This window comes from Leptosomus discolor, chromosome 1, assembly GCF_034619465.1.
Source record: "Leptosomus discolor isolate bLepDis1 chromosome 1, bLepDis1.hap2, whole genome shotgun sequence".
NCBI classification, from domain to species: Eukaryota; Metazoa; Chordata; class Aves; order Leptosomiformes; family Leptosomidae; genus Leptosomus; species Leptosomus discolor.
In genome coordinates, this window is record NC_141391.1 from 112,388,439 (window position 1) to 112,413,935 (window position 25,497).

Below are 25,497 nucleotides of genomic sequence, written 5' to 3' on the forward strand. Positions count from 1 at the left end.
ATAGCCAGCATGCTAAAACTTAACAATATTTTAAAACGTTTTACAGTGTGCGAGGCATGACCAGCAATACTGACCAGGTACTTGCTATAATTCCGTAAGGAAGTCAAGTATTTGACAGGTGGTTAACCATTTTAAGTTATGCTTACACTGTCAAGTGAGAATGTTCAAACTTTAAAAACTGTTTTGAAAAAGCTGTGTACACGGCTCTATTACTGCAGTATGCTAAACAAAGGTTTTCTTTTATAAGCATTTGAAATAATTAAATCATTTTAATCTATTAGTGCTAAAGCCCAAATAACGTAAGGATTTCTCTTACTGAAATACAAGTTTTGCTTTCCCTTTCATGTTTTAAGTACCAAATAATTCCCTTAATTAATACATCTTAAAAGCATTTTCGTTATGAAATCTGAAATAATGTGCCCTAGGCAGAATAAGACAAGGTGTTAAGCATAAAGAATGAACTACCTGAAAGCATGAAGTATCAAATATTTTAATATACTTATTTAACATTTCATTAATTCTAAATGTAGGATTTACTACATCAAAAATGCCTGGAGGTGAAAAAACAAAGTGAAACAAACAGTAAGAAAACCTATTTGCCAGTTCAAGCTACCTTGGCATATCGGATCTGTAATGCTCCTGTCTCCAACTGCTTGATGCGAGAATCCTGGGTAGAAATGAGGATCCCATCCTTTTTCCAGAGGATAGTGGGCATTAAAGAGCCAGTGGCCACACAGTTCAGTACTAAAGTACCATCTACAGCTACAGTCTGATTCACAGGACCCTGTCGAATGACAGGGGGAGGACGGTCTGCAATCACTGTGAGAAGAAACAACAGGGAAGAGATTTCTGCAACTGGAAGCAGTTTTCTAATCATCTAAGTAACAGCAGCTGTTTGAGGCTTTGAAACAAACTAAAGACTATTAAACAAGTAATTAAAGTTGAAGGCATGCATTATTCAGGGCAGGGTGCATTATGATGATGCACAGCTACAGAATTTTAAAATAACACACAACACCGTATTTCCAGAAAGTAAAGCAGCATTACAGATTACACAGTGGCATCTGCTAGCTATTCTTTAATTCCACTGTCTTTATAAAATGAGAATGGAATGAGAAAGGACTTCCCAAATTCTTTGTCAAGGCACAGATTTCACCTTGTTCATCTTCTACTATGTAGCAGGCCTGTATAACTGAATTCATACTTTCAGCATTGAAAGACAGAGAAAAAGGAGGTAGGCAGGCATGGGATAACTTGGTTATTGGGTACCATCAACTCGTCTTGGTGCTGTTTCCTAATTTGGAGATGCCTAGCAGTGGGTAAAGTAAACACAAAGCTAATGAATTAGACCATATTAAAAATTTTCAGCTAAGAAATATTTTTCCAGTAGTTTCTGACTTTTAGTACTATGATGACTTTATCTGTCAATATGACTTCAAAGTCACAAAGAGAATCCCACAGTGTGCTTGCATCAATTTTAATGCATCTTTCACACAATGAAAACTAAATGTTATTGATGGGTTACTTAATAACTGCCCACAGTAAGGTATAAAGCAGTCAGTATTCACAGAAAAAAGGATTGTCTACACGAGGGGTTTTTCCCATTATCCAATGGATGATCAGAAAACGCAGTAAAAGCTCTTTTATTGTGTTTCAGTCACCTCCTCCACCTGTACCATCCAACATGACATGGACTGATGATGTGAAAATGGCCATGACTTTAAATGACACAAATCTGTTCAGCAGTGTCAGGGGGACTCACGTAACTTAAAAACTGGTTCTGTAGCTGAAATATAAACCTAAAGTTCTGATCAGTTGTGAACATCAGATATTTCTAAATTACTTTTCATAACAGCAGACAGAGTGTTAGTACTGCTTTTTTTGGCTAAATTCCAACTCCTGTAATTTCATTTGCATGTTCAAATGACATTCTGTGTTTTCAACTGCATAATTTATCCTTTACTTCTTGTCCCAACCTGTTGTAATGCACTGCAAAGCCATTAGTGTCTTTGCAGACAGAGTCAAAATAAGCTCACTATTAATTTGTATTTGACTTTGTCAAGTTTTTAAACAGCTTTGCAGTTGTCAGCGTTAAGAGGATGACTGATCTGTGCTCTACAGAAGAAATCTATGGCCACTGAAATCCATGGCTAGTTTAAGTGTCACTGAAGTTGATGCCAACTTCCATTACCTTTAGGAATACCTGCGTATCATTCTGCCTTCACTTTTATAAAAGGACCAAAAAAATATTGTCCAAAGATACTATACAAAACAACTACCCATGAGATCAATCCAGAGCATATAGTCATAGTAAAGGAAGTCTATTTAAATGAATTTGATTTTTCCCAAGTGCAGACGGTGCAGGTCGTTAACAGAAAAGCTTTTAATTTTCTTTCTAAAATTTGTTTCTCACTTTGCCATGGCCTTCTCCCAAGTGGAAAAAAGATAAAAGTGGATTAAGAAATGTGGCTTAACACTTGTGAGAAACCAGAAAGGATGCAGTCCTATTCCTCCAAACACTCTCAATCCAGTGGGTGGAAATACACAATTTTATAGTCCAGGTTCACTGCATGTTTCTAGTAGTGCATTATTTCTATGTTTTCTATAGGGCAAAGGCCTAGTTTATGGAAACTCTTCTCAGACAACAGCTTCTCTCTCCTCAAAGGCTCTCCACAGACTGCCCTTACCCTCTTTTTCTATAAGTGCTAAGATTATTATTTTTCCTGTGTATCTTTGCTATTAAAAAGAGGAAGTATTTCTGATGATTGGCAAATTGGCCTCACATCAGCATATATTACTGCTTGCAGTCATGCTCCCATAGCTTTTTCATCTTAATTTTTTTTTCCCAACTGCTTCTAAAAAGGAATGTATAATAATAGTAATTTGTATGTTATTCTATTGACTTCCACACCGGTTGAGGTCTTTTCCTTGCTATACTGCAATATTAAAAAAAAACAGGGGAAAAAACAGTTAAATGGAGATGCTAAGCATACGGACGCACGATAGTAAGGATAAAGAGCTAAGCAACAAGCAATCTGAAAGTAAACTAAATCTAGTGGGGGAAGCTAAAAAGGAGACAGATAAATTAACAGATCTGACAAAAATCCATAAACTGAATTATACTTACTAAATATAAAATGGAAATAGTGTCACAAAATAACCAAAATTTTAAACCCCTGACAGAGATGGCCAAACCAGGATTTTTATGTCCAAAGGCACATGCAATCAGCATTTATACAAAGCACATTTCAAAGCAGTGTCATATCATTCCACTGCTGTCTTCAAATAAAAATAAAAGATTGGAAATGACAAAATAAAGGTATCATTACCATCAGTAACTTCCAAGTAGGCTTTTGTTATGATACTTCCTGCAACATTTAAAGTCTGGCAGATATAGTACCCAACATCAGATCTCTGGACATTGGTGATAGTGAGGTCTCCTGTCTGGGAAACTGAAAATCGGCTGGATGACTGAGGGGGCTGGTATGAGAAAAGCAGATTCTACAAGACGTATAAGAAAGAAAGTGGGGAAAAAAAGGGGTCAAATACATTCAAATATCAATCAACTTTAATATCTCTAGACAAATTTATCTTTTTACTCTATACGTAAAACATTCTGCTCTTTGTATCTTAAGCATGTCTAATACCACAACGTGAATAGCTTTTATAGGATTTTTTGTGATAAAATAGGTGCAGATATGCACATATAATTGTGTAAGTCTTGAGACTGCTCTAGCACCCTCTATGGTCAATGTTGGGCTTTACACGAAGTTTAACAGGCACTGGCAAAGATGTGATATTTACAGATACCGTAATGGTGAAAGGAACTGTGGTGAATCTAAGTAAGTTGCTTTAACATCCTTTTTTAGAACTCACTCCAGGGCATTCTATTTATTTCATTTAAATGCAGATGTTGGTTTATTTATTTGCATTTTAACTTTCTCCTTCCTAAGAACGGAGCAGTTCTTTAAAAAGAGATGGTGTTTAGGTCTCTCTAATCATAGTGTTTGTGTTCTATAATGAGTCTTATAATATGGAATTAAATCCTATGCCAGTTTCTACTGAGATAGTTTTGGTATGAAGTACATAGTATTTAACAACAGCGGTCAAAAATCCGAACTGCAATCCAAATAACGTAAGTCCTTTACACTAAATACTGACTCTGAATTTCTACCTCTGCCTGAACAATACATCAGTGAAAATACTTTAAGGTCACAGAGGCTATTTTTTATCTCTCATTCTTGCCTAACTATATTTTGCATTTCCAAAAACCATCCAAAGGAATAGGACACAACATCCTTTACTTCAGTATTAGCAAACCCTATTCATTGACCTCCTCCTCCAGTTCCCTCAGTCATCACAAGTGGTCACCACGCAGCAGTGTCAAAAATAAGCCAGAAAAATTACGTACTAGACAATACTTGAGGAAAGAAAAAAACCCACAATCCAAGTCATACAAAAATACAAACATAATATACAGCTATGCTTAGACCATTGAAGATCATAATCTAAATTTGGTTATCGGTCTGGCTGTACTTAGGTATTTAGACAGAAATTTTCCAAATGGACTAAAGAAGTCAACCTCTAAGCATTCTCAATTTCTCTGGCCTATTGTTTTGGAACACAAAGAACCCTGTCACATTCTATTGCACCATTCATTCCTTCATTCACAGGAAAACAAGAATCCCATATTCCTTCTTTCCTTCCAATAAAGAATACTTTGTGTTACATCCTTCCTTCAAAAGATGACTCTGAAAGAAAACTGTGATTCTCTTGCTGTGCTATATTGTATTTCACCCACCGGCTTTCAACGTCCTTTACAAAGAAGCTGAAAATATTTTTTCCTCCCATTCAAATAAGGGAGCTGGGAGAAAAAGTGACCTATTCAGGTATGATCTGTCAGCAAACTGACTGAGTGAGAAAGTGTATCTCCTTAGCCTCAAAGTAGAGTCCTACCCATGCAGTGATGCAGATGAATATAGCAAACGGTTTAGTTTGCCAGACACACACAAATGCTCTAGACCTATTTTTCCATATCTTCAAAACAATAATTAAAATATTTTTCTCTCATGTGTCATCATCTCTTCAAGAAACTGCCAGGAAGAAGGGACAGAAAGGCTGTTTTACCTGACTTCCCTCCCTCCGCCAAAAGATGGCTGGCTGAGGGTTTCCAGTTGCTTCACACTGGAAAGTCACTGTTCTCCCCAGTGCAGCTATCTGATCTCGAGGCTTTACAACAAACTGTGGAGGCTCTGAAAGGAAAACACCAAAAAAGAATAAATCACACTACTATCAGAAGACCGAAGTTAGCCTATGTGAAAGCGTAATTTGCCTACTGACTTTAAATGGTGTAAAACAGAATAGTTAAGTTTCTTCAGTAAGGAGAAGCAACACAGAGACACACCAGTACTTCAGCATCACTCAGATTACCTTTTCTGTTGCTGGACCTCCCAATTAAAACTCTGTGCATCATGTACTTTTATTACTGACCACTTATATAAGGAACTAAGTCCCACCGACTTAATGAGACAATTTGCAGAGCAACAGTCACCAGTGCAACAGATTTGTTACAATTTGTTTTTTAAAGGAGGAGTATGGCTACAAGTCAGAACTGAGAAATCACTGAGGGACAACTGGGCCACAGGCCTCACTTTGTCAAGGGCTGCAACAAGCACTGTTGAGTAACTATGAACCCAGGCTTACATGTACAAAAGTCATCGTCTTTGATTTAGGGAAGCTGAGGAGAGAAAAAGCCCTTAATTGCTTACGTAAGAGACTTCTAATGTAGTTGGCGGTCTCAAGAAAATTTAAAGTCAAAAGCCCCAGAAACACTATTGAACAAATTATAATAATTTAAAATTTTCAGTCCAATTACTGAAGCGGAATGAATTTAAAGGAACAGCAGAGCTAAATGTCTTCCTCATTTACACGGGCAAGGGCATGTGCAAACAAAATATATATGCAAATGAAAGCAAATTTGAAACATCTGCTCAGCTTAACATTATAAATACTGCCAGCATTGTCCAAACTGTTTGATTTATACAGACTTCAACAACCCCTTCATCCAGTAGTAAATAGAACGTCAAAAAATCATGTCAGTCACATTTTAAAAGTAACAGCATAGATGATAGCATTAGATATCTTGACGGGGCTAGCACAGAAAAAAAATCTAGCTTGTTTTATATTTATAGGCTGTTAGCTCTCACATCTTGAAAAATGTGCATTAAATGAAAGTCCATTTACCTATTCATTTCCAATTCTTTCTGATCATCTGTCCAAAACTAATTATACTCTCTTTCTTCTTTGGGTTGAGAATAAAGAGGATGTTCTGAATCTGACTTTATTATCTCAAATGGTTTTGGTGTTGGTTTTTTTTCCTCCTTTCAAACATTTCTATATTTACAAAATTTTCCTTTAAAAAGAGTGTGAATCATGTAATTTAAAGAAGATATCACTCAATGTATTTTATCAACATTGAGTAATTGTGGCTTTATCTAGACAGACTTCATTAACACTCAAAGTCCTTTCTAAAAAAATTGCTTTCAGTGGGCCAAAACTTTCAGTTATCTGTTCCTCATGCCTTTTGTCTCTGCTCCCTATTAAGTTCATATTAGAATATACTCTTCGTATGACCCTCCTGCTTTGGGAGGAATTTTTAAAGCACAACATATTATTATTATTCACATTTGCAAATGCTACCTTTCCTAGAATTTCCTTAGATAAGAAACTACCCAAAGTGAAAGTGCGATTGACCTCCAGTAATTAGCAGACTTTAAAATATTGAGCTCTGAAACATTCAATCAATACCTCGAAAAAAGATGTGGGAAGACTTTGATGTGACAGCATGTTTAATTTAGAATGAAAGGTGAAACTGTTGGGTGTCTGCCATGGGGATGTAAGGTATGATGGGGACAATGGAGATGAGGGTGAAGCACCTTTGATATGCTGTTGGATTCTAACAACAAGAATAAATTTAGCATATAGTTAAATTTAGTGCTTGGCTGGTTCTGTACTTGTCTGTGACACACCAACACAGAAAATGGAACTGAGGGTTTCTAAATCCTGTGCTAGTGTATAGGATTTATAAGGTTTCAGATTTTGTTGAACTTAGTATGGGTACAGCTATAAAGAGATTAAAATGGTTCTGACCACCAGCACAGCTGAATGCATGATTCTAGTACCTGAAGATGACTGCTCAGGGACTACTGAACACAAAAAATAAGGGGAAATTCAATCTTTCAGGTAACCAGGGTAGAATTTACAAAATGTCAATAGACCCATGTTTCTCTACATACTATTCTAAATACGTATTTTGTACATTTATTATTATAAATATATACGCATATTATGCATACGCATATTCTAAATCTAAGGCCATTAGGGCAAATAATTAAAATCCTATTAGCTTCAATGTCAGAAGAATTAAAACAGGCTTAATTGAAACTTTGTTATTAAAGTCCATTCAATGTTCACTGTACTGGAAGCACTTTCACCATTTTTTTTTTTTATTAACTTCAGTTTGGTTTCACACCTTGGGTCACATACATGTGGTAAGTGATGAATATACTGTAAAAGTCACTGAAATAATAATCCACTTAAGGAAGAACAACTTCTATCCTTGAGACCTTTAAAATAAAAGTAATTTTTTTATAGAACACTTTTAAGTTCAACTAATGCAGTCACTGAAGAAAGAAGACACCAGGATTTGACTCGTCACAGCAAGTAAAAACAGACAGAAAGTTAGCAACCCATTACCTTTCTCTTTGCCATTAAGTTACCCATACTTCATGCAGAATTTATTCTGTGCGATGTGTCTTGTCAATAACAAGTAAAAGATGGGAGCTGACTGGTTGAAGGACATGGAAGGGGATGGATGGGAAGGGGAGGAGAAGTTCCCGTCACAGTGATACGATGACTAGAAGATGGCCAATAAAATTTCAACTTACCAGACACAACTAAAAACAAAAACAAAACAAAAAGAAAACATGGAATAAATAAAATTTAATAGACATGAAACAAAGCAAATAATAAAGCAAAATTAAAAAAAAAAAAATAAAAAGGACCCTTGGCGAGGACCTTAGAAAGCACACATATATTCTGATATATGAAAAACAGGTTTAAAATGTTGAACCACATATTTTTAATTTGACTTTTAAGCAAAAATCTCTATAAAATACTGAAAGCAGACTGTAGAGGAAAATAGGTAACAGACTGAAATAATGGTCAGGCAACCTGGGTTCTACTCCAAGCCTCTGCAATGAACTGTTGTGTAACCTTAAGTATTTTTTTTTCATATTATCATTATTTCTCTGCATCAACAGCTTTCCATGGTAAAATTATCTGGAAATCTCCAGTAAATATCTATCTGCAACATTGCTGAAATGGAACATTTACACCCTTTTTAAAGCATCCAAACAAACGGAAAATACTTTTCTGAGGCTATTAGCTATTACAAAGGAAGTTTATTAAAAAATTGATAATATGCTGAGGCATTTAGACCACACACCAATCTCTTTAGCATAAGAACACTGTATCAACATCAAAATGCAAATGCAAACTAATCCACAATTAAAATTAATTTGAAAATATTCTCAATCATTTTCTCCCCCCCATATCCTAAACCTCAATTTCACTAAAGTATTCAAAACAAGAGATTTATTGCAAAAGATTATATTTTTTTCAACAGAAAGTGTCAGTGGCAAATTATCTAATATTAAATTATCTTTCAACCATAGTTGAAAATCTTCATAAACTTTGAAATGGCACAGATCCTGGCAGGCTAACTTCACTTCTAAAAGAAAGACATGTCAGAAAGCATTCCAATCATACATCACAAATTGAAAGAATAAATTGGAAATAAAAATGTAAAAATCCTGCATTTTGAAAATGTACACAGATATTGACAAAAAAGTTGATCAAAAAAGTGTAGTTGGTATAAGATAATTACAGTTAAAGTCCAAAAATATGTAATTTTTTAAAGGCATATTAGAAGTACGAAGCCCTTCAACACTTTGGTCTTACCACTTTATGTTGAAAGTAAAACAACTATTGTTCAGCACACTACACATTCATATCAAGTAGGTAAGCACCTGCAATAAACCATCCTCTGATACACATAGAAGAAACTAATAATATCCATTCTGCCAGCATTCATTAGGCATGAGGAATACTGGCTTACTGTTCAAATAAATACAGAGGACTCCAGGTGTATTATGAAAATGAAGCAGAAAGAGAATCAGATATAATATTGGAATTTGGATCATGTTGAAGCCAAGAAGCTGCAACTGAATGCGCCAAAACTAGATCACAGAGAGAATTTAGGTTTTATGTTATTAGAGACATTTTTTAGGAAATAATTCCAAACAGAGGAAGTTGAAATTACCATTTTCCTAATATTTGAATTTCAATGTTAAGGAAGTATTCCAGATGTACATTAGCCTTCTTTAACTGTGCGCTTCAGTTTTTCAGCATACATTATTCTGCTCAGATTATCTGCAAGTCTATGATTTGTAAGACGAGTGGACAAGAAATGATACACAAGAATTGCTAAGAGAAATATGGTCGTCCCCAAGACTCAGCTACAAGCTACTCTTCATCGTGTGCAACTACATTACCCAGTAACCACACCTTTTTAACTGAAAAGCTCTCTACTAAACTTGCACTCTGACCCATCTGAAATTAGAAACGCTTCTTCATAAAACACAACTCATATTCTACATGAAGTAGCCTGATAAGAGACTTAATGAGATGCAATTCTTGCACAGAGGAAGTAACTCTAAATTACCATTTTTCCATTACTTGACTAGTGCCAAAAAAAAGAAAAGTTCAGTCATCTTGGTAGCAACGCAAAGCTGCCTAAGCCCTATGAAAGCTCACTTGAAAATTTCTAACAGATAGAAATCTGTGTTGCTTGCTCAATTACATTTCTACAAATTAAATTAGCTTGTAAGCGCTGAATGTCCCCTTTTCTTTTTACCAGACGGTTTTGTTAGTGTAGGTCAAAAATAAGCCTGTCAAGCAAATATATTTTTTTGCCCACCTGTAGAAACAGAGGGGATACTGACACATGATACATAAATGAATCCCTGTAAAAACAGGGCATCGCATTGGCTGCAAATTTGTGGCAAAGGCAAAGAGTGAAATTTCATATAAAAATTTAAACAGGTTTGTCAGAGGGACATCATGTGGTTTAAAAGAACAACAATAATAGCAACAACTACAACAAAGGCCACTTTCTTAGTTTGACTTACATCCTGTTGATATCTAAGGTTACTAAAACTGAGAAGTAAATAGTTCTCTCTCTATTATGGCACAGTTTATGTGACAGCACTTTCAATTATAAAGTAAAGTAATTTTTCCTGTGTTAATCATGGCTTTTCACATGGCAATTAGGGGGAATAACCTACTTGTAAAGACAGGAAGTTAGCGTGTAAAACCACAAAGACCAAAGGAATAATATTTTTGCCTTTCAAATAATTTCTTGATGCATGAGGTTTCTCAGGGAAGATGTGTCCAGTCACTGAATAAAAAATAAAAGTGGTTTCCAAATTTGTGATGTGATCTTTTAATGCCTTATTCTTGCCTGCAATCCTATTAACCTCAATAGGACTATTGGTATCATTAAATCCACTTGCACGAGTAGGAATTTGCAGTTTTAGGACTGAAACTACAGACTAGTATAGTCGCCAGATGTCAATGGAGAAACTATTGCATTTGACAGATGTAGTATTGGAGCATCATAAGATAATCAGATCGGAAGTCCAACCTCCTGCTTAAGCAGGGTCAGCTATGAGGTCAGACCAGGTTGATCCAGTTGGGTCTTGAAAACTTCCAAGGACTGAGAATGAACAGCCTCTCTGCGCAACTTGTTCCACTGCTTGACTGTCCATCCAGTGAAGAAATTTCTCCTCATATCCAGCCTCGACCTCTCTTTTTTCAACTTAAATACACTGTCTCTTGGCCTCCCACCATGCACCACTCTGAAGAGCCTGGCTTCTTCTTACCAAAAACCTCCCTGTAGCTGGGAGCTGCTGTTATGTTCCCCTTGAAGACACCTCTCCAAGCTGTGCAAGCACCTTTCTCTCAGCCCTTCCTCACAGGTACATACAAGACCACAACATACTCTGTGTAATGCCTGCATCTCTAAATAACCCATTCTGTAATTCTTCTCACAAAGCAGAATGCAAATGTTGATCTAGTGTATCTCTGTAACCTGTTGGTTTCCTCATATTTAGAATTAAATATGATAGGGTAGTGTCTGTTTCTTAGTCTGATATTGGACAAGCTATAAACTTCAAGTACTCCATTCTTGAAGGCTGTGGTACTAATTATCTATCTCAAAGAAAGTAAAATTGTAGAAATTTTCATTCATTTGTACGAATAAGGTGTTTTTGACATCCTGAGATCCAAGGTGGTACTTAATTACTAAAAAGTATTTTGGTCTGCATATTAAATACTCATTAATTTTTCTGACCATTACTATTTATGAATACCTTCCAGGTGCTCAGAAGATATCTTAGCTGACACAAGCTAAGTATTTTTGATTTAAGATCAATGTGTTTCATTTTTATTATTTAAATAAAAATCTGCACATCTTCAAAGACTGCTTGATACCCATAGCAGCTACTATAAAGGAATCAAGAAAGCACAATTCTACCCCAGAGAAATGAAACAATTCTGACCTTTACGCCAATAATTACATACAACAATCAAGCTCATTTATAATCTTTAGCTTCTGTATAAATCCTTGGCCATATGACTAATGTAGGAAATGGCAGCCGCAATGAAATTTAGATTGCTTTCAATTAGTTTTGTGATACATTAATCCCAGTTCAAGTGAAAAATATCAGAGGTTGAATGTGCCTGTAGAAACAAACTGATACGAGATGGAATGCATGTGAGTCTATGTCTTGGAAGAGACAGTGGAGCTTGGAGCAGTAATTTCTTATGCAATTGGCCAGGTAGAGACTAGACAATAAGAGAGGAGAAACTCCAGAGATATCAACATAGAGAGAATAGAGACAGCTACACTATCTGTCATGGAGCATTGCAGTTCTGCAGAATGGCTGAAATTCAGCTGTTTATAATCTTGGTATGAAATGAGTGGGTGAGAAACCCACTGTTTATAACCTCTGTCTGAAATAAGTGGGTACAGAAAATTTGGGTACCAGAGTTACATGCAGAAGAAATGGCGAGATTCTGAGTACATTTAGCAAACTGGTCAAACTCTAACTATTCACTCCTTAAAAAAAAAAAAAAAAAAAAAAAAAAAGAAATTCTGAACAATTTTATCTTCCAATTCCTTCTCTAATTCCAAACAAAGACTCAACTAGAAAGCTTTGTTCATATATATGTCTCATTGCTCAGCCTGCTACACCCTGAAATCTAATTAACTACTTTTTGCCTTCAAGTATCTGAACAAGGACCATAAAATGCATTTCTGCAACATGTCTATTAGGTGTTTCGCAAAAATAACTATTATTATTAAGGGAGATAGCTTAAGACAATGTGCCATGTTTCATTTCCTATCTAGTTGTTTGTAGGCTATTTGTTCTCATCAAAGCAATCTGAAACACGCAATATGCTTGATATATACATCTCTCTGCAGTCATTTGTGGCAAGTATCACTTTATACAGAGAAATAAACAAAGGCCAAAATCTCTTATTCTGAAAAAATAGAAATGCTGCTACTCAGCTGTCTCCCAGCTTCAACCTGTGAAAAATACGAGGAAATAACACCAGGTATATTACAAAATAATTGGGGTATATCGCTTTTCATCCTCATTGGTTTCTCTGTTTTCAGCTGTCACTTCTTGAGGTCTAGATACATATATAAATAATACATATTTTCCCAGATTTTTTGCTAAAATTCACATTCACGTAAGACCAGACTGGGACACCCTTACCCACCATGAATGCTTTCACAGTACATAGCACCAGAGCATGAAGTGTGATACAGTGCAGCACAGACTTCTGAGAAAAGGACTAACAGTCTGGCACCATGTATGCCACAGCCATAGAGTTGAAGTAAAATGTTTACATGAGGTTTTTAATGTTTCAAATCAAAAGTGATGACTTGTAATTCCAAACCCCCAGCAAGGGAGTGATCGTGGTTTATTACATTTATGATGACTGGAAAAATTCTGTTTTGGATTGCTGCTGCCGTGTCAGATAAGCACTTCTTAAGTTTAAAGGAACAAGTGACTACGGTAACTTCAAAGTTACCAAAGGCAAGAAGACAGAAATCTAACCGATCAGAAAATAAACAGATTACTTGTTTTCTATAATGGTACTGTAAGTAAGAGAATGAAATTAAGAAAGCAAGCAGTTGACTGAGTGTTAGGAAAAATAGTTCTGATAGTAAAATCACCTTTAGAAGTAGTGGAAACCTAGAAACTTGTAATAGTGTTTCCGGTTCATGCACAGAAAAGTTAGTAAGAGGAAAATTTCAGTATCAATTAGCTGCTGTGTTCCTCAACATACTTCCCAATGACTTTTTTTTTTTTTTTATTGACATTCATTCCCTCTTCCATCTGAATAGTGAAGACTTGTCACATGCTGGGCAGTAACTTAGAAACAGGCTAGCTAGTCTGTGCCCTACACCTAAGTGCCACTCTCAGGGTACCAGTGGTCTACCACCTGCCCTTCTAACTGTGCACTTACCTGGCCACACCATGAGCCAGCAGCCATGACACAGCTGCAGTCTGGAAATCCGCACATGCCTGACAGGCTGGATGTAGCTTACGTCTCTTAACCTGGTACCCAGTGAAAAAGGGCAGGTGCCTGTGTGTACTCAGGAGTGCTAATGTGCTCTAGGAGAAAGTGGTCTGATGACAAAAAAAGGCAAGCATTGCTCCTTGGTGTTGACAGCACAAATAAAGCCTTGAAAACATAAGTGCATCTAGAGCTGGTACATACACCAGGGAGAGACACAAGCGAGGATATGGCTTTAGATCACATACCTAAACGCATACAACACAATACCCGCAGCATGGCAGTTCAACATCATCAACTCCAGAATCAACTTTAGAGATCAACTTAGAGTGCCATGGATTCAAAATCAACGATTCTCCCTCCTGTAGCAAGCAGGAAGGTACCTATTCTCAGCTCTGCGGTGGGAGCAACTAGCAATTTGTTTCAACATTTTCTTGGCTTCATTACTGGCATTGAAATGTCACGAAGCTTCTCTACTCTCTTTGGTGCCTTCAATTCCACCCTCTGCTGATAAACAGCACAAGATCTGTGCATTAACCTAACCTCCTGTTTGGGTGCTATTCTGTTTTCAAGAGCTATCAAACGGCATTAACTCCTGATGGCTTTCTGGCCATTTTCAGATTGAATTTAGGCTGAGAAGTGTTTCTCTCCTCAACTTGAATTAAGGGGGTTGGCCAGTAAAATCTGGCTCTATCTCAGCTGTGTCTCAGTCGTGGAAACACACTATCTTAATGTCTACTTCACAGCAGGCTAATGAATCTTGCTTTTAAGACATCTAAAAAGTCAAGATGAAAAGGGCTACACAAGTCTGTGTGTGCATATATGTGTGCGGGGAACGAATGATCTGAAAAAATTTGTGGGTAGAGAACAATGTGTAAAATATACTCACATGAGATTTTTTGATTTGCAACTGATTTTGCTGATACTAGCTACAAAATAGAGTTCATAATGTCTCCTTCTGCAGGAGTCAATGAAGATTTCTATGATAAAAATAAAAAACGTTGAAATAGACTTTGCAGTATGGTTTTAAAAGGCAGCACTTCTCAGGTTAATATACATAGTGTGCAGTTTAAAATATTTACAAATCCCGTAGCCATTACTCTGAGGTGACAACAGAAATCTGAAATACGGGGGTTAGAAGACAGAGAGAGGGACAGAGGGATTTAAGGTCTTCCAGAAGTTCCTCTCCTAGTCTGCCCTTCCCCTTCCTTGCTCTGAGTCCTCCTAAACCATCCTATAAACCAAAGAGAATTTAGAGAGCACACTTAGGGCAAGTTTAATTCCATCTATTTAAAAACTAGAGTAATGCAGTAAATTGTGGAGTCCTGTTTCCCAGGCTCCTCTTTTCAGAGAAGACTTGTCTTCCCCTGTGTTTAAAAAGAACTGAGGTAATTTGGGGCACTGCTGCAATCTAAGTAGTCGTGACCACAAATATTTATACTAAAGCCTTTTAAAAGAGTGAAAAAAGATAGATGAATTTTAAATAAGCTGTGCAGAAATAAAAAAAGATTATGATAGCTGGATACTATTTGAAGAATTCGTAGAAACTTCCTACCGCATTTTTTGACTTACAGTAAAAGATTGTAGAGCTGAAAAGGAAACAGAGTGGGATTTTTTTCCCCAGCTCTTTACGATAGCACAGTTTTCTTCTTGGAAAGAAGTATTTGAAATCCATAGCGACCTTCTTATAAGTTAAGGCTATTTGTGAAAACTGGCCCAAGCCCCATGATCAATGGATACCAAACATACACTAAAAATGGAAGGACAATAAATCTGTACAGTGCGGTAACTTTTGATGATTGAAAAGTGTTATTTTGGGCATGCAATACTCAATAAGGAATACTGTCAACTGAAACAGATAGTGTTTCAAAAGAAATCTGGATTTCTTTTATGGTGAAACCACAGCCTCCACATAGAGACAACCCAAGTCTACATATGGGACACTAATGCCTGAATTACTTTTTAATTATGTTAACAGGAAGGTAACCATGACATAGTAATAAATCTTAATTATAGGTAGCAAAAAATACAACATAAAAGAGTTCTAATCAAGATGGAATTATCTGTCAGGTACTGGGAATTTTTACCGTGATGGAGGTAGAAAAGGGAACAAGTTGCTTAAGGAAATAAACACAATATGCAAAATTAAAATAAATAAAATAAATTCAGGGACACTTAGCCTGATTTTCATACAGCGAAGCAGTAGCTCACCTCTGCCAAAAGACTATAATGCTATCAAAAACTGGTGGTAGTCTGAAACAAAAGTGTTGCTGCAGCTATGATGTTCTAGGGTTATTAGCAAATATGTTTTGAGATTTAGTCTTCAGTTAGGTTAGTTATACTCTTCTAGGAAAAAGTCTGACAAGATCTGAGTAACCAAGAGCTCTGAAGGAAGAGGTACAGAAAAGGTCATCAGACCTTGCTGGTGAAAGACCGGACCACAGCAAAACTCTCAGGTGACTTCTTCCTCTGTACTGAGACCTAAGTATAGATGTGCTACCTTAACCATGTCAAAAGAACATCTGTTTAATTTCAGGAGATCCAAGTCCTAAGTGGGCTGTCATTATGCCACTGAAAGATGAAGAGAACAGAATCCCCTTCAGTGCTGTTTAGACAGCATAGGACATCTATGAAAACAAGGCAAGAAACCTGATGTCCATCCAGACGGCTTTGGGTTTTTGTTTCTCAATCCTCTCATCCTATTCCATACTTACATGGGGAAAAAAAAAACCCACCCCAAACTTCGGGAATTAGTGGTTATAGGGTCAAGAGGAGTGTGCAGATACCTCCTGCAGAAAATAATGTGAGCATATTTGATATTTAATAGTTTAACCTGAAGAAGCTTGGTTTTTTCTTACACTGGAAGATTTTGATACTGAGCCTGCTAGGTGATCTATTGCGTGTATAAAGACTGCAAGATTATTACCAGTTCTTAAGTATTATTCAGCACCTAACAATAAAATATTTTAGTGTTCATCAAAACATAATCCATAGTAACAAGTGGTACTCAGAACAGCTAATCAAAATAATGTTTGAATGCACTTTTGTTATAAGTTAGTATTTTTTTTTGTCAAGCACCGATAGTATAAACCTTATGACAACTACTTACAAGGCAAAAATAAGCCAAAGTTTATTTATTTCAGAATGAACATATAGGAGAAGTACTGTTCAACGAACAACGAACATAAATTATTATTCCTTGCACTCTATTTCATTTTATACATAAACCCAAAAATCTGCAAGCTCAACAACTTGCAGCAAAATTCTACTTTGTCTATTCCAAAGACAGTTATTGAAGTGTTATCTTTAGAACAGCAGCCACAAGATAAAGTCTGCAACAGTAAAGCCTGATACAAAACCAATTGATTTTTCCCTAGCCATGGGATTTAGGAAATTGGAAGCACTAGAAAACAGTCTTCAGATTTTCTTTGCTACTTTTTAATTGAGCGCTGAAGTATGCTACAAAAATGTCTTTCTTCAATTCTCTGCAGCAAGTGATTAAAAGGTAAAATTTTTAAGAACTTTACAGTAAATAAAACCCTTTCAGCAGAAGAAAGCCTCTAACTTCAACTTATTTTTGTAGTAATGTTTCTCCAAATTATTTGGACTCCTTTGGTTCTACTTGCTCAGAAATACCTGTCTCAAGTCCTTGTTTCAAAGTACTAAATGGCAGGAAGGAATCTCAAAAGTTTTTAAGTGTTATTTCCCTTTAAGCAATTGCTGTCCCTGTTGTGAGACTCCATGTAAAAAAAAAAAATAGAACTCCATCTAAAAACATTAAAACATAGAAGCAGCTATTTATTATAATATATTACATAGATTTGAAGCAACTGTAAATCACTTTTTTTTTTTATAATTTCACCAAAATATTTACTGATTCCTTTTTTAATCTTTATTTTAGAAATGCTTCAGGAATCTTGGTGTTCATCACTTGCATCAGTAGAACAAGCACCTTCAGGGCACTAACCTCTTCTTCAAATAGTTTCCTCAGTTCCTTTTATCTTTTAAGATTTATATTCTTTCACCAGAAATAGGTGACAGCCAAACTCCTCATATCCCTGATAGAAATCTGCTGTCATTGTTTAAAGCAGTCATTAAGTGGGAAAGGGCTATCTCTTTAAGCTATACAAACCATAAGAGATAGTTTCCCTCATTCATCCTGCAAAAGTTTATTTATTAAAAAAATTCTGATATTCACAGGGCAATCACTATTCTTCCTTCCTTTTTCATGGGGACTGACAACAGAACACAGGCTAAAATTAGTTCTTTCAAAAGGAGAAATACTGACTTAAAGAGAGACCTTGTAGACAAGTTCAGATTTAAATCCAAATCCTAGTTTTAAAATTCAAGTGATTAAATTCACCCATGTGAAGTGAGGCATTCACTGCAACACAGAATAACCACCATATACCTCAATAGCATTTTTGTAATCCCACAGAAATCTGAATTTTGTCTTTGATATTTTAACATAGGTAGCGCAGATGTCCATGAAGCAATTACACTTACAGCCAGCTTACAAAGTGTACCAGCGGCCTGACACAGTAGAAACATTTATATGGTATCTGACAGACAAAACAGCAAACCCTATTCCTTTTCATTCCAGGTAGTATTCTCAGCCCTACTCAGAAGCCTTATCAAATAGGTGCCTTCTACTGTGGGGAAAGTAGTGGCTTCTACCTGAAACTACTTTGTACAAAGAGGGGGTGGAAGGAGGAGGAAATTCCAGACCTGAAGCTTGTGCCACCTTTCTAGATTAAAATTCCTTGTCAGTGGACTAGTACAGCAAAATCACAGCCAGAAGTCACTTATCAAAAGTTCTGCTCACTATCCACCTTGCAGACAAGCTCTGTTGATCCTAAAATTAATGATATCATTATCCAAAAAAACCTTGATATCAAAGATCATCACTGTAAAATATGAATAGGTCAGAATAATTTTGACAGGAATGCCTCTTTTTTCCTGCCAAACTGATAACGTTGAATGTGTTTAGCGCCTTTGAATGTCAAAATTTACATTTTACAGTTCAGTCACTGCTGCTGCATGTTAGGCAGGGCACTGTAACAAGTATTGCAAGCTCCTCCAGAGCCACTGCTTGAGGAAGAACAGTTAAGAAGAGCTCAGTTTGATGACTGTTGTTCGCTAGCAACCTGCTGGTGACCAACTGACAGTCACCAACAGTGGCAGTGTTGGTATTATTCTTGCAAAGTCCTCAAGGCAACTGACCTGCTCGACCTGTTTCTCTTAACTCCTGCTGAGTAGCAACTACACTGTCATTGCTACAATGGTTCCCGGCCAATGGCATAGTAGGACTTCTACTGGAGCCATAACATCTGCTTGTATCAGAGAGTAAAGTTCGCTTCAGTATAAATTATAAACTTACTATAAAATTAGATGTTAAAAAAACCCAACGAAGTACTGCAACTAGGAGCAAAGCAAATGGAAATAGGTAAAAATGTGTCAAACCTTTAGTTGTTAGATTTACTTAAAAGCATTTTTATGATTAATTGTGAAATTCACAGGTTCTTGAAGAAGTCCTACTTCTATTTGCATTAATGGCAAAACTAATTCTCTTTTAGAACCGAAGTTCTGAGACATGCATTTTCAGTAATTTTGTGTGTCTTAGCACGGGCTTCAATTAAGTAGATAATAATGAACACATAATATTATAATTTCTATAGTCCTGCTTCAAGGCATAAAACTAAGCAAATCACAGAACAGAAATCTCTACGAAAACGTTAAAAGCATCTTGCATATATATTAAATAAACACACAATAAATACATCCAACTTGCTTAGCGCTAGAGCAAGAGAGAAATCCACTGTTTCCATAGATGCACTTTTGGCCATTGTTTCCCTTTTCTGGAGCACATCAGCTACTTGGTAAACTAGACAGTATTCATAGAATAGGATGGTACTGTACTCTGGGCTGCTTCCTGGCAGTTTGTTTTAACTGAGGTATGTATTTAATAATTAATCATCTCCTGGATCAAATGCTTCCACATGTGTTTAGCAACGTCTCTGGATGCCTTACAAATGCACTACACATTGCTGCAAAATGACAACAAGGACTGAGACATCTAATTTTAGGAAAAAGCAAACAGCAGGATTACATTTTCTTAACTGTTTAATTTTCCTGAGAGAAAATAAGATAACTTGACAGTTAAATAGAACTCCAAATTTGGTTTAAGAATACACCTGAAATTGCAATAAAAATACAGCACCTGTACTTCACATAGGAAACACTTATCATCCCCACAGTTATGAGTCTGTATGAAAGCAAACAGCAATTTCAATAACCAGAATCTGTGATGCTGGTGCCATAAGCAGAAAGAACATTAAGATGGAATTGATACTCCCTCTCCTTTTCTGTTTTCTACAGTTAGCGACCTATTACATACAGCTGAACTACCCAAGTTGACAGTTCCCAGTCCACGGACAGAAACTGGGCCCATTCACTTAGCTCAGAGGCAGCGCTGTGCAGTTTTCCTGAGACAGGGAACACTGCAGGGCATGCACTGTGCACTCCAACGTCTGCTAGCTCAAGTAGGGTCAGAGCTGACCTGGAGGTATTAATACTGCCAGATCCAGGGCTGCAATCTGCTGAGACACCAGGTTAGCTATTTGCTGCGTTTGATCAACGCATCCCTGACACCTAGATATCTCAATTAGGCTCGGTGTGGCATGCTCCACCTTTTAATACCCTAGATAACCCTGTATAGTGCAAAACATACACAGGTCAATCACAGTGCTTGAGGCCTGAAAAATGACAAGTATAGAAGAGGATATGTCCTCTTCTTAGCAGTGCTACCAACCCTAAGGCCTGAGCAGTGTCCCGAAGAGCGGTGTGCCGTGTTTCATTCAGTGCCGCAGTTCCACCGTACAGACGCTTGGCAGATGATGACTGCCCCTTTCCCAACAGACATGCGTCTTCTGTGGTTACCATTAACAACTCCCATATTCATTCTTTGGCACGTAGTCTGGCATGAAAACACCACAGCCTACTGCTGAGATACTGAGGGGGAAAAAATCCAAAACAAACTCCCACAAAAGAACCCAAAAGCCAGACAAACCCAAATCCGAGCAAAATCCCCTCTTTGTCCTTTGCTGAATTTAATAAGTCTGCACAGTGGCACCTGCAACTTCTGAGGCCATGATTTGCAACACAGCCCTCTCTTTACAAATATGTAACCAAAATAACTCTATTTGGCATAGCAGAACACACATTTATTAAACCCTACAGTCAACAGTTCACCTGACAATCACCAAAAGACTTGTCATTTCCATTCGTTACCTGGAAAAATTACTACTCATATAAGAAAAAAAAAAAATTCTCCTCAGAGCTGTGTATCCATGAACAGTCAAATCAATGTCATATTCACACTGAAACAAGATCAAATCTACCTCTAGATGGAGGTAGAAAAAAAAAAGAAAAAGCTGACCCTTTAGGAAAAAAAACCAAAGTTTTTTAAGCAATGGAAGAAGAGAGAAGAGCAGGGAAGAAGAGGAGAAGGAGGAAAAAGAAGGAAAAATGTGAAAAAATCTGAATGGAAAATGCATTTTTCTAGATGGAAGTTTTTTTCTAGAGGAGTCTTTTTTTTTTTTCTTTTTTTTTTTCTTCCCATAAAACTAGGTCTGTGAATACTCTAATAAATGGATTTTGATCATAATTTACTGCATTACCAACTACAAATTGGCCTTACACATTACAGTTTCTCACATCAGTCCGTTCTACAAAGGCATTAGTACAGACAAATGGCTCAGGAGGTAATCCATTCACACTGGGAAACAAATTATCCCATAACAATATCCGCAGAGCAAAGCCGTTACAATGTAAATATCGACTGTGTAATAACAGCACTTAAAAATAAGAATCGTGCTGAATCAAGACTTAGGCTATGATCATGTTCCTTAAAGAGCACCACTTTATTATCAAATTTCAAGAGATCTCACTCTAGACCTCCAACATCTACATACTTATGCCATTTTATATATAAGTAGCACCATTAATCTAAATGGGATTACAAGTACGTGTTTGTATGTTATTTTGAATAGGACTACGAAGGATCAGGGTTACCAATAGCCTGTTTCCAGAAATGTAACTGCTCAACCAGTCATAAAATAAATTTTCTTAACACTAACATTTTACGAGATTAACAGTTGGTGTAAAACATGATCTTCAAAACAAACTGTCTTTTAAAAAATAATTCAGTCTTTTTCTTTTGAATAAACTGTGCTTACTGCTCGCACGCTAACCTTTTATTCTAAAACATTGAGCATAAAAGCTGGTTATTTTGCAAACATAAGGTATCAGTTTTGATGTATAAACGTCATGGTGACTAACAAAACAGAACATCTCAAAATTCTTGGCTATATGAGAGCTTCAACAAAGGAATTCCTATTTTCCTAACAGCTACAGATGCAGGGACACCAAACGTTTCTAGTGGAAAAAGGAGAGCAGGTTAAGGACAAGACCTTTCCTATTACAGTAAATGTGTCAAAATAGAGGCCTGTTACCAAATAAAATACTTTTAAGCCTATACTTCCCCAGAACTCCATAATGACTAATTCCCACTGAACAGAGAAAAGGACAGAAGGACCATCAGGGCTTAGAAAAAAGCATCAGGATGACATCATTGCCTGTCTGCTAGCCAGGAGAGGAAGAGAGGGATTATCTGAACAGTGAACATCTGGATTGTGTATATAAAGGCAATGAAGGATTTTTATACATATTAGTTCACTGAGTTCCACTGAATTTTATCTTACGAAAAAACAGTAGTGCTACGATATGCTTTTATAATGAAAAAGCAACAGGAATTCCAGTGGTCTGGGTTACTGTATTAGATACACAAACAGATTTATCATTCACTGCTTCTTTACTATATTTAATTGAAAAAATTTGGCAGATGCTTGAACTTGTAACTCTCTTTCAGAGTTAAAACAATGTACTTTGGTAACACTGGTTTTCTTCTTTCTGTTAGGGTTTCAGATATAAAGACTGTAAGTGACATGATTCTGATCACACTGAAGATCAAAACATATTCAGTTCCCCACCCCCGTACTGCTAAGACTGCTTACAAAAATTTTTAGATGTGAAGTACTTCCATTTCTTAAGAATATGTATTTTCACACTTTTTTTTTTTACAACACATCATAGAGCTCGTGCATAAGTAACAACTCTAACAGTTGTGTACAGACTCAAGTAGTCTGCGTACAGCAACTCTATAAAGTTGTATATATAAAGTATAAAAAATCAACCATATTGTAGATTGGAGTACTATGCAAAGAAACATTCTTACCTTGAACTGTCAGAGTTGCTGATGCTTCAGCTTTTCCAACCATATTTTCTGCAACACAAGTATATGAGCCCATGTCTCCTGCCATAACTTTCCGGATTTTCAAGGTATGATCATCACGGATTTCGTATCTTTAAAAATACATAGCAATAAACAATGAATAAGAATAACAGAACTTTGTACAATGACTGCAAAGGGTAAAAATATGGTGGGTTTGCTCTCATTTGTATTCCCACATTTCCCTTAAAAATAAAAATATGTATAAAATCTTATCAATTCATAATAAAAAATTAAAGTTTTAAGAGCAAAATATATCCAAATATTTGAAAACCTTATTGTGATTTCATTTGCAATGTAAGCTAATTTTACTGACATCAGTAGAATTTGACTGGTGTAACGCAATCGCAAAGGTCTAACACAGAATGTTTTAAACGTCAGAACACTTTTCACAAGTAGATGTAAACATATTCTCCCTATAATTTTTCCACCTGAATGATGTATTTTTTTAATATGGTTGAAAAGAAAATATTTTTCTCAAGAAGATCAGAATTGCTTGAAATTCAAGATAAATCACAATTCATCCAATAATTTTTTTAAAGAACAATGTGGCCTTTTACCATTTCCTCTCCTTTCATCACCTTTTTTCTCTTCTTTGTATAATGCAGTCAATGTGTTTCTCTTTACAGGAAGTAGATTTTTGTCTTAAGAACGCTATAGTTTTTATTAAAACTGAAGACTGGATTAACAGGAAGCTGGATTTGAATGGCCAGAGCCAACTGTCACGTTTTCTTCTTTCAGTCCACTCCCCTCATAGGTTTTTAACTGATAACAGGGAATTCAAAATAAGTAAGTAAATAAATAATCTATCTATTGATCTATGTATTTCTTTTTAATAAGGTGTTTTACTTTTTGGTCTAAATTAGAGCAATGATAGGAAAAAAAGTGAATTAGAAACTTGTTAACAAAAACATGTATAACCAAGGCAGACTACATTTTCTATCACTTGCAATTCCAATATATACTTCTTGAAGCTGTAATCTAATTTACTATTTCTTATACATTCTCCAAAACTTTTAGTAATTACAAAGAAGAATCAATCTATATCAGATTTTACTGACTGGACTCAGTTACTTTTTGTCGTATTTCTCATGTGTTGCCACAACAAAAGCCTGAAAACAATCCATTCTTGTTTCAATATAAATTATAACTTCAAATAGAGCTCAATGGTAATTAGAAACATCTTATTAGAGCAAGCCAGGCTTTCTCCATTCAAGAAAATAAAAAGCCAAATGTGGAATGGCTACATCATATACCAAGCTAGGTGTCACAAGAAAGGTAACTCTGTGTACTGCACCTTGCTTTTGGTAATTCCCCATCATCTTTCCTCCATCTTACTGTAGGGACTGGGTCACCTCTTGCCTCACACTTAAACTCTGCACTGTCATCCACAGTTACAGCCAAATTACTTGGTCTCTTCACAAAAGATGGTCTCTCTAAAAGGAAAGGAAAGATAAAAGGTATTAGTCCAGCAGTTCTGTGCCCAAATTACAATCTTCCCTGAACTATGGCTGTTACAGCAAGTGGAGCAGCGTGATGTGTCTGATGGAGGTGCCTCTGCTGTCGCTCCTCTTGCTCCCAGCCCCAGGCAGAAGATCTGTAGCCCTGCAGAAGGGCAGCACTGTGAACTTCAGCACAGGAGGCAGATGCTCTCACAGTAGCTCAGGATCCAAGCACAGACTTCTTTACTCCTTATGTATCATCATCACAGCTAATACAGCTAAAGGAAAATACAACCCACACAGAAAAATCTAAATACACATCGATCCTCAGATAGAAGCAAGCCTGCTGCAAGAACCCAGACAAATGACCAATCATTCGCTGCACCGTTTCAAAAAGACAGAAGGCACAAACCAAACATAGTCTCACTGGAGGCTTTGACTTAATAGAGTCTCTAAATTTGAGGGCCAAGTAAGGTCCAGCACAGGATCTCTATGAGGTTGCTTGAAGGTGTCAGCAGCAGCTAGTGTTTGATGCAATCATTTCCAAAGCTACATTAGAAAGACAACATTTTCTTTCACTAGCACGCATAAAATAAAACAAGCCAAAAAAATCCACAATGTGCTCTCTATAATTTTTGTTCATAAAAATTGCTGTTATCCCTGACATAGATGATCCAAGTCCTGGCTCACCAGAGTCGGATTAACTCCTGCACACTTTTTCTCAGGTTTTCTCAAACAAAATGGGATCTCAGTACAGGCTGTGTTATTCTGGCAACCCAGCTACCAGCTGGGAATTTCAGGAAAGGGTTCAACACACTTTTTGTCCTGTAACAGGGTTCAAAGCTTTATGGTGCTGGGCTATTCATAGTTTTGAGGTTCCATACCAGGCTGGAATGCTGAGAGGTTTACACACACAAGGAAGTGTTTTTAACAATTTCTGGGATACTCCAGGAAGAATTACCCATCTAGAAAGGCAGCACCAGGTTACAACAG

The 25,497-nt window shown here is 36.5% G+C and overlaps 1 protein-coding gene across 1 annotated transcript in view; it reads right to left on the reverse strand.

The window, feature by feature from the left end:
• ROBO1 (roundabout guidance receptor 1) overlaps positions 1 to 25,497 on the reverse strand; it is a 534,041-nt gene that overhangs the window by 58,638 nt on the left and 449,906 nt on the right. The window contains exons 6-10 of the mRNA XM_086482457.1: positions 24,360 to 24,498; positions 23,009 to 23,136; positions 5,128 to 5,252; positions 3,330 to 3,501; positions 614 to 819 (exon numbers count right to left, since the gene is read on the reverse strand). Coding sequence (XP_086338583.1) covers positions 614 to 819; positions 3,330 to 3,501; positions 5,128 to 5,252; positions 23,009 to 23,136; positions 24,360 to 24,498 — 770 coding nt within the window. The remainder of the gene's footprint in view (positions 1 to 613; positions 820 to 3,329; positions 3,502 to 5,127; positions 5,253 to 23,008; positions 23,137 to 24,359; positions 24,499 to 25,497) is intronic.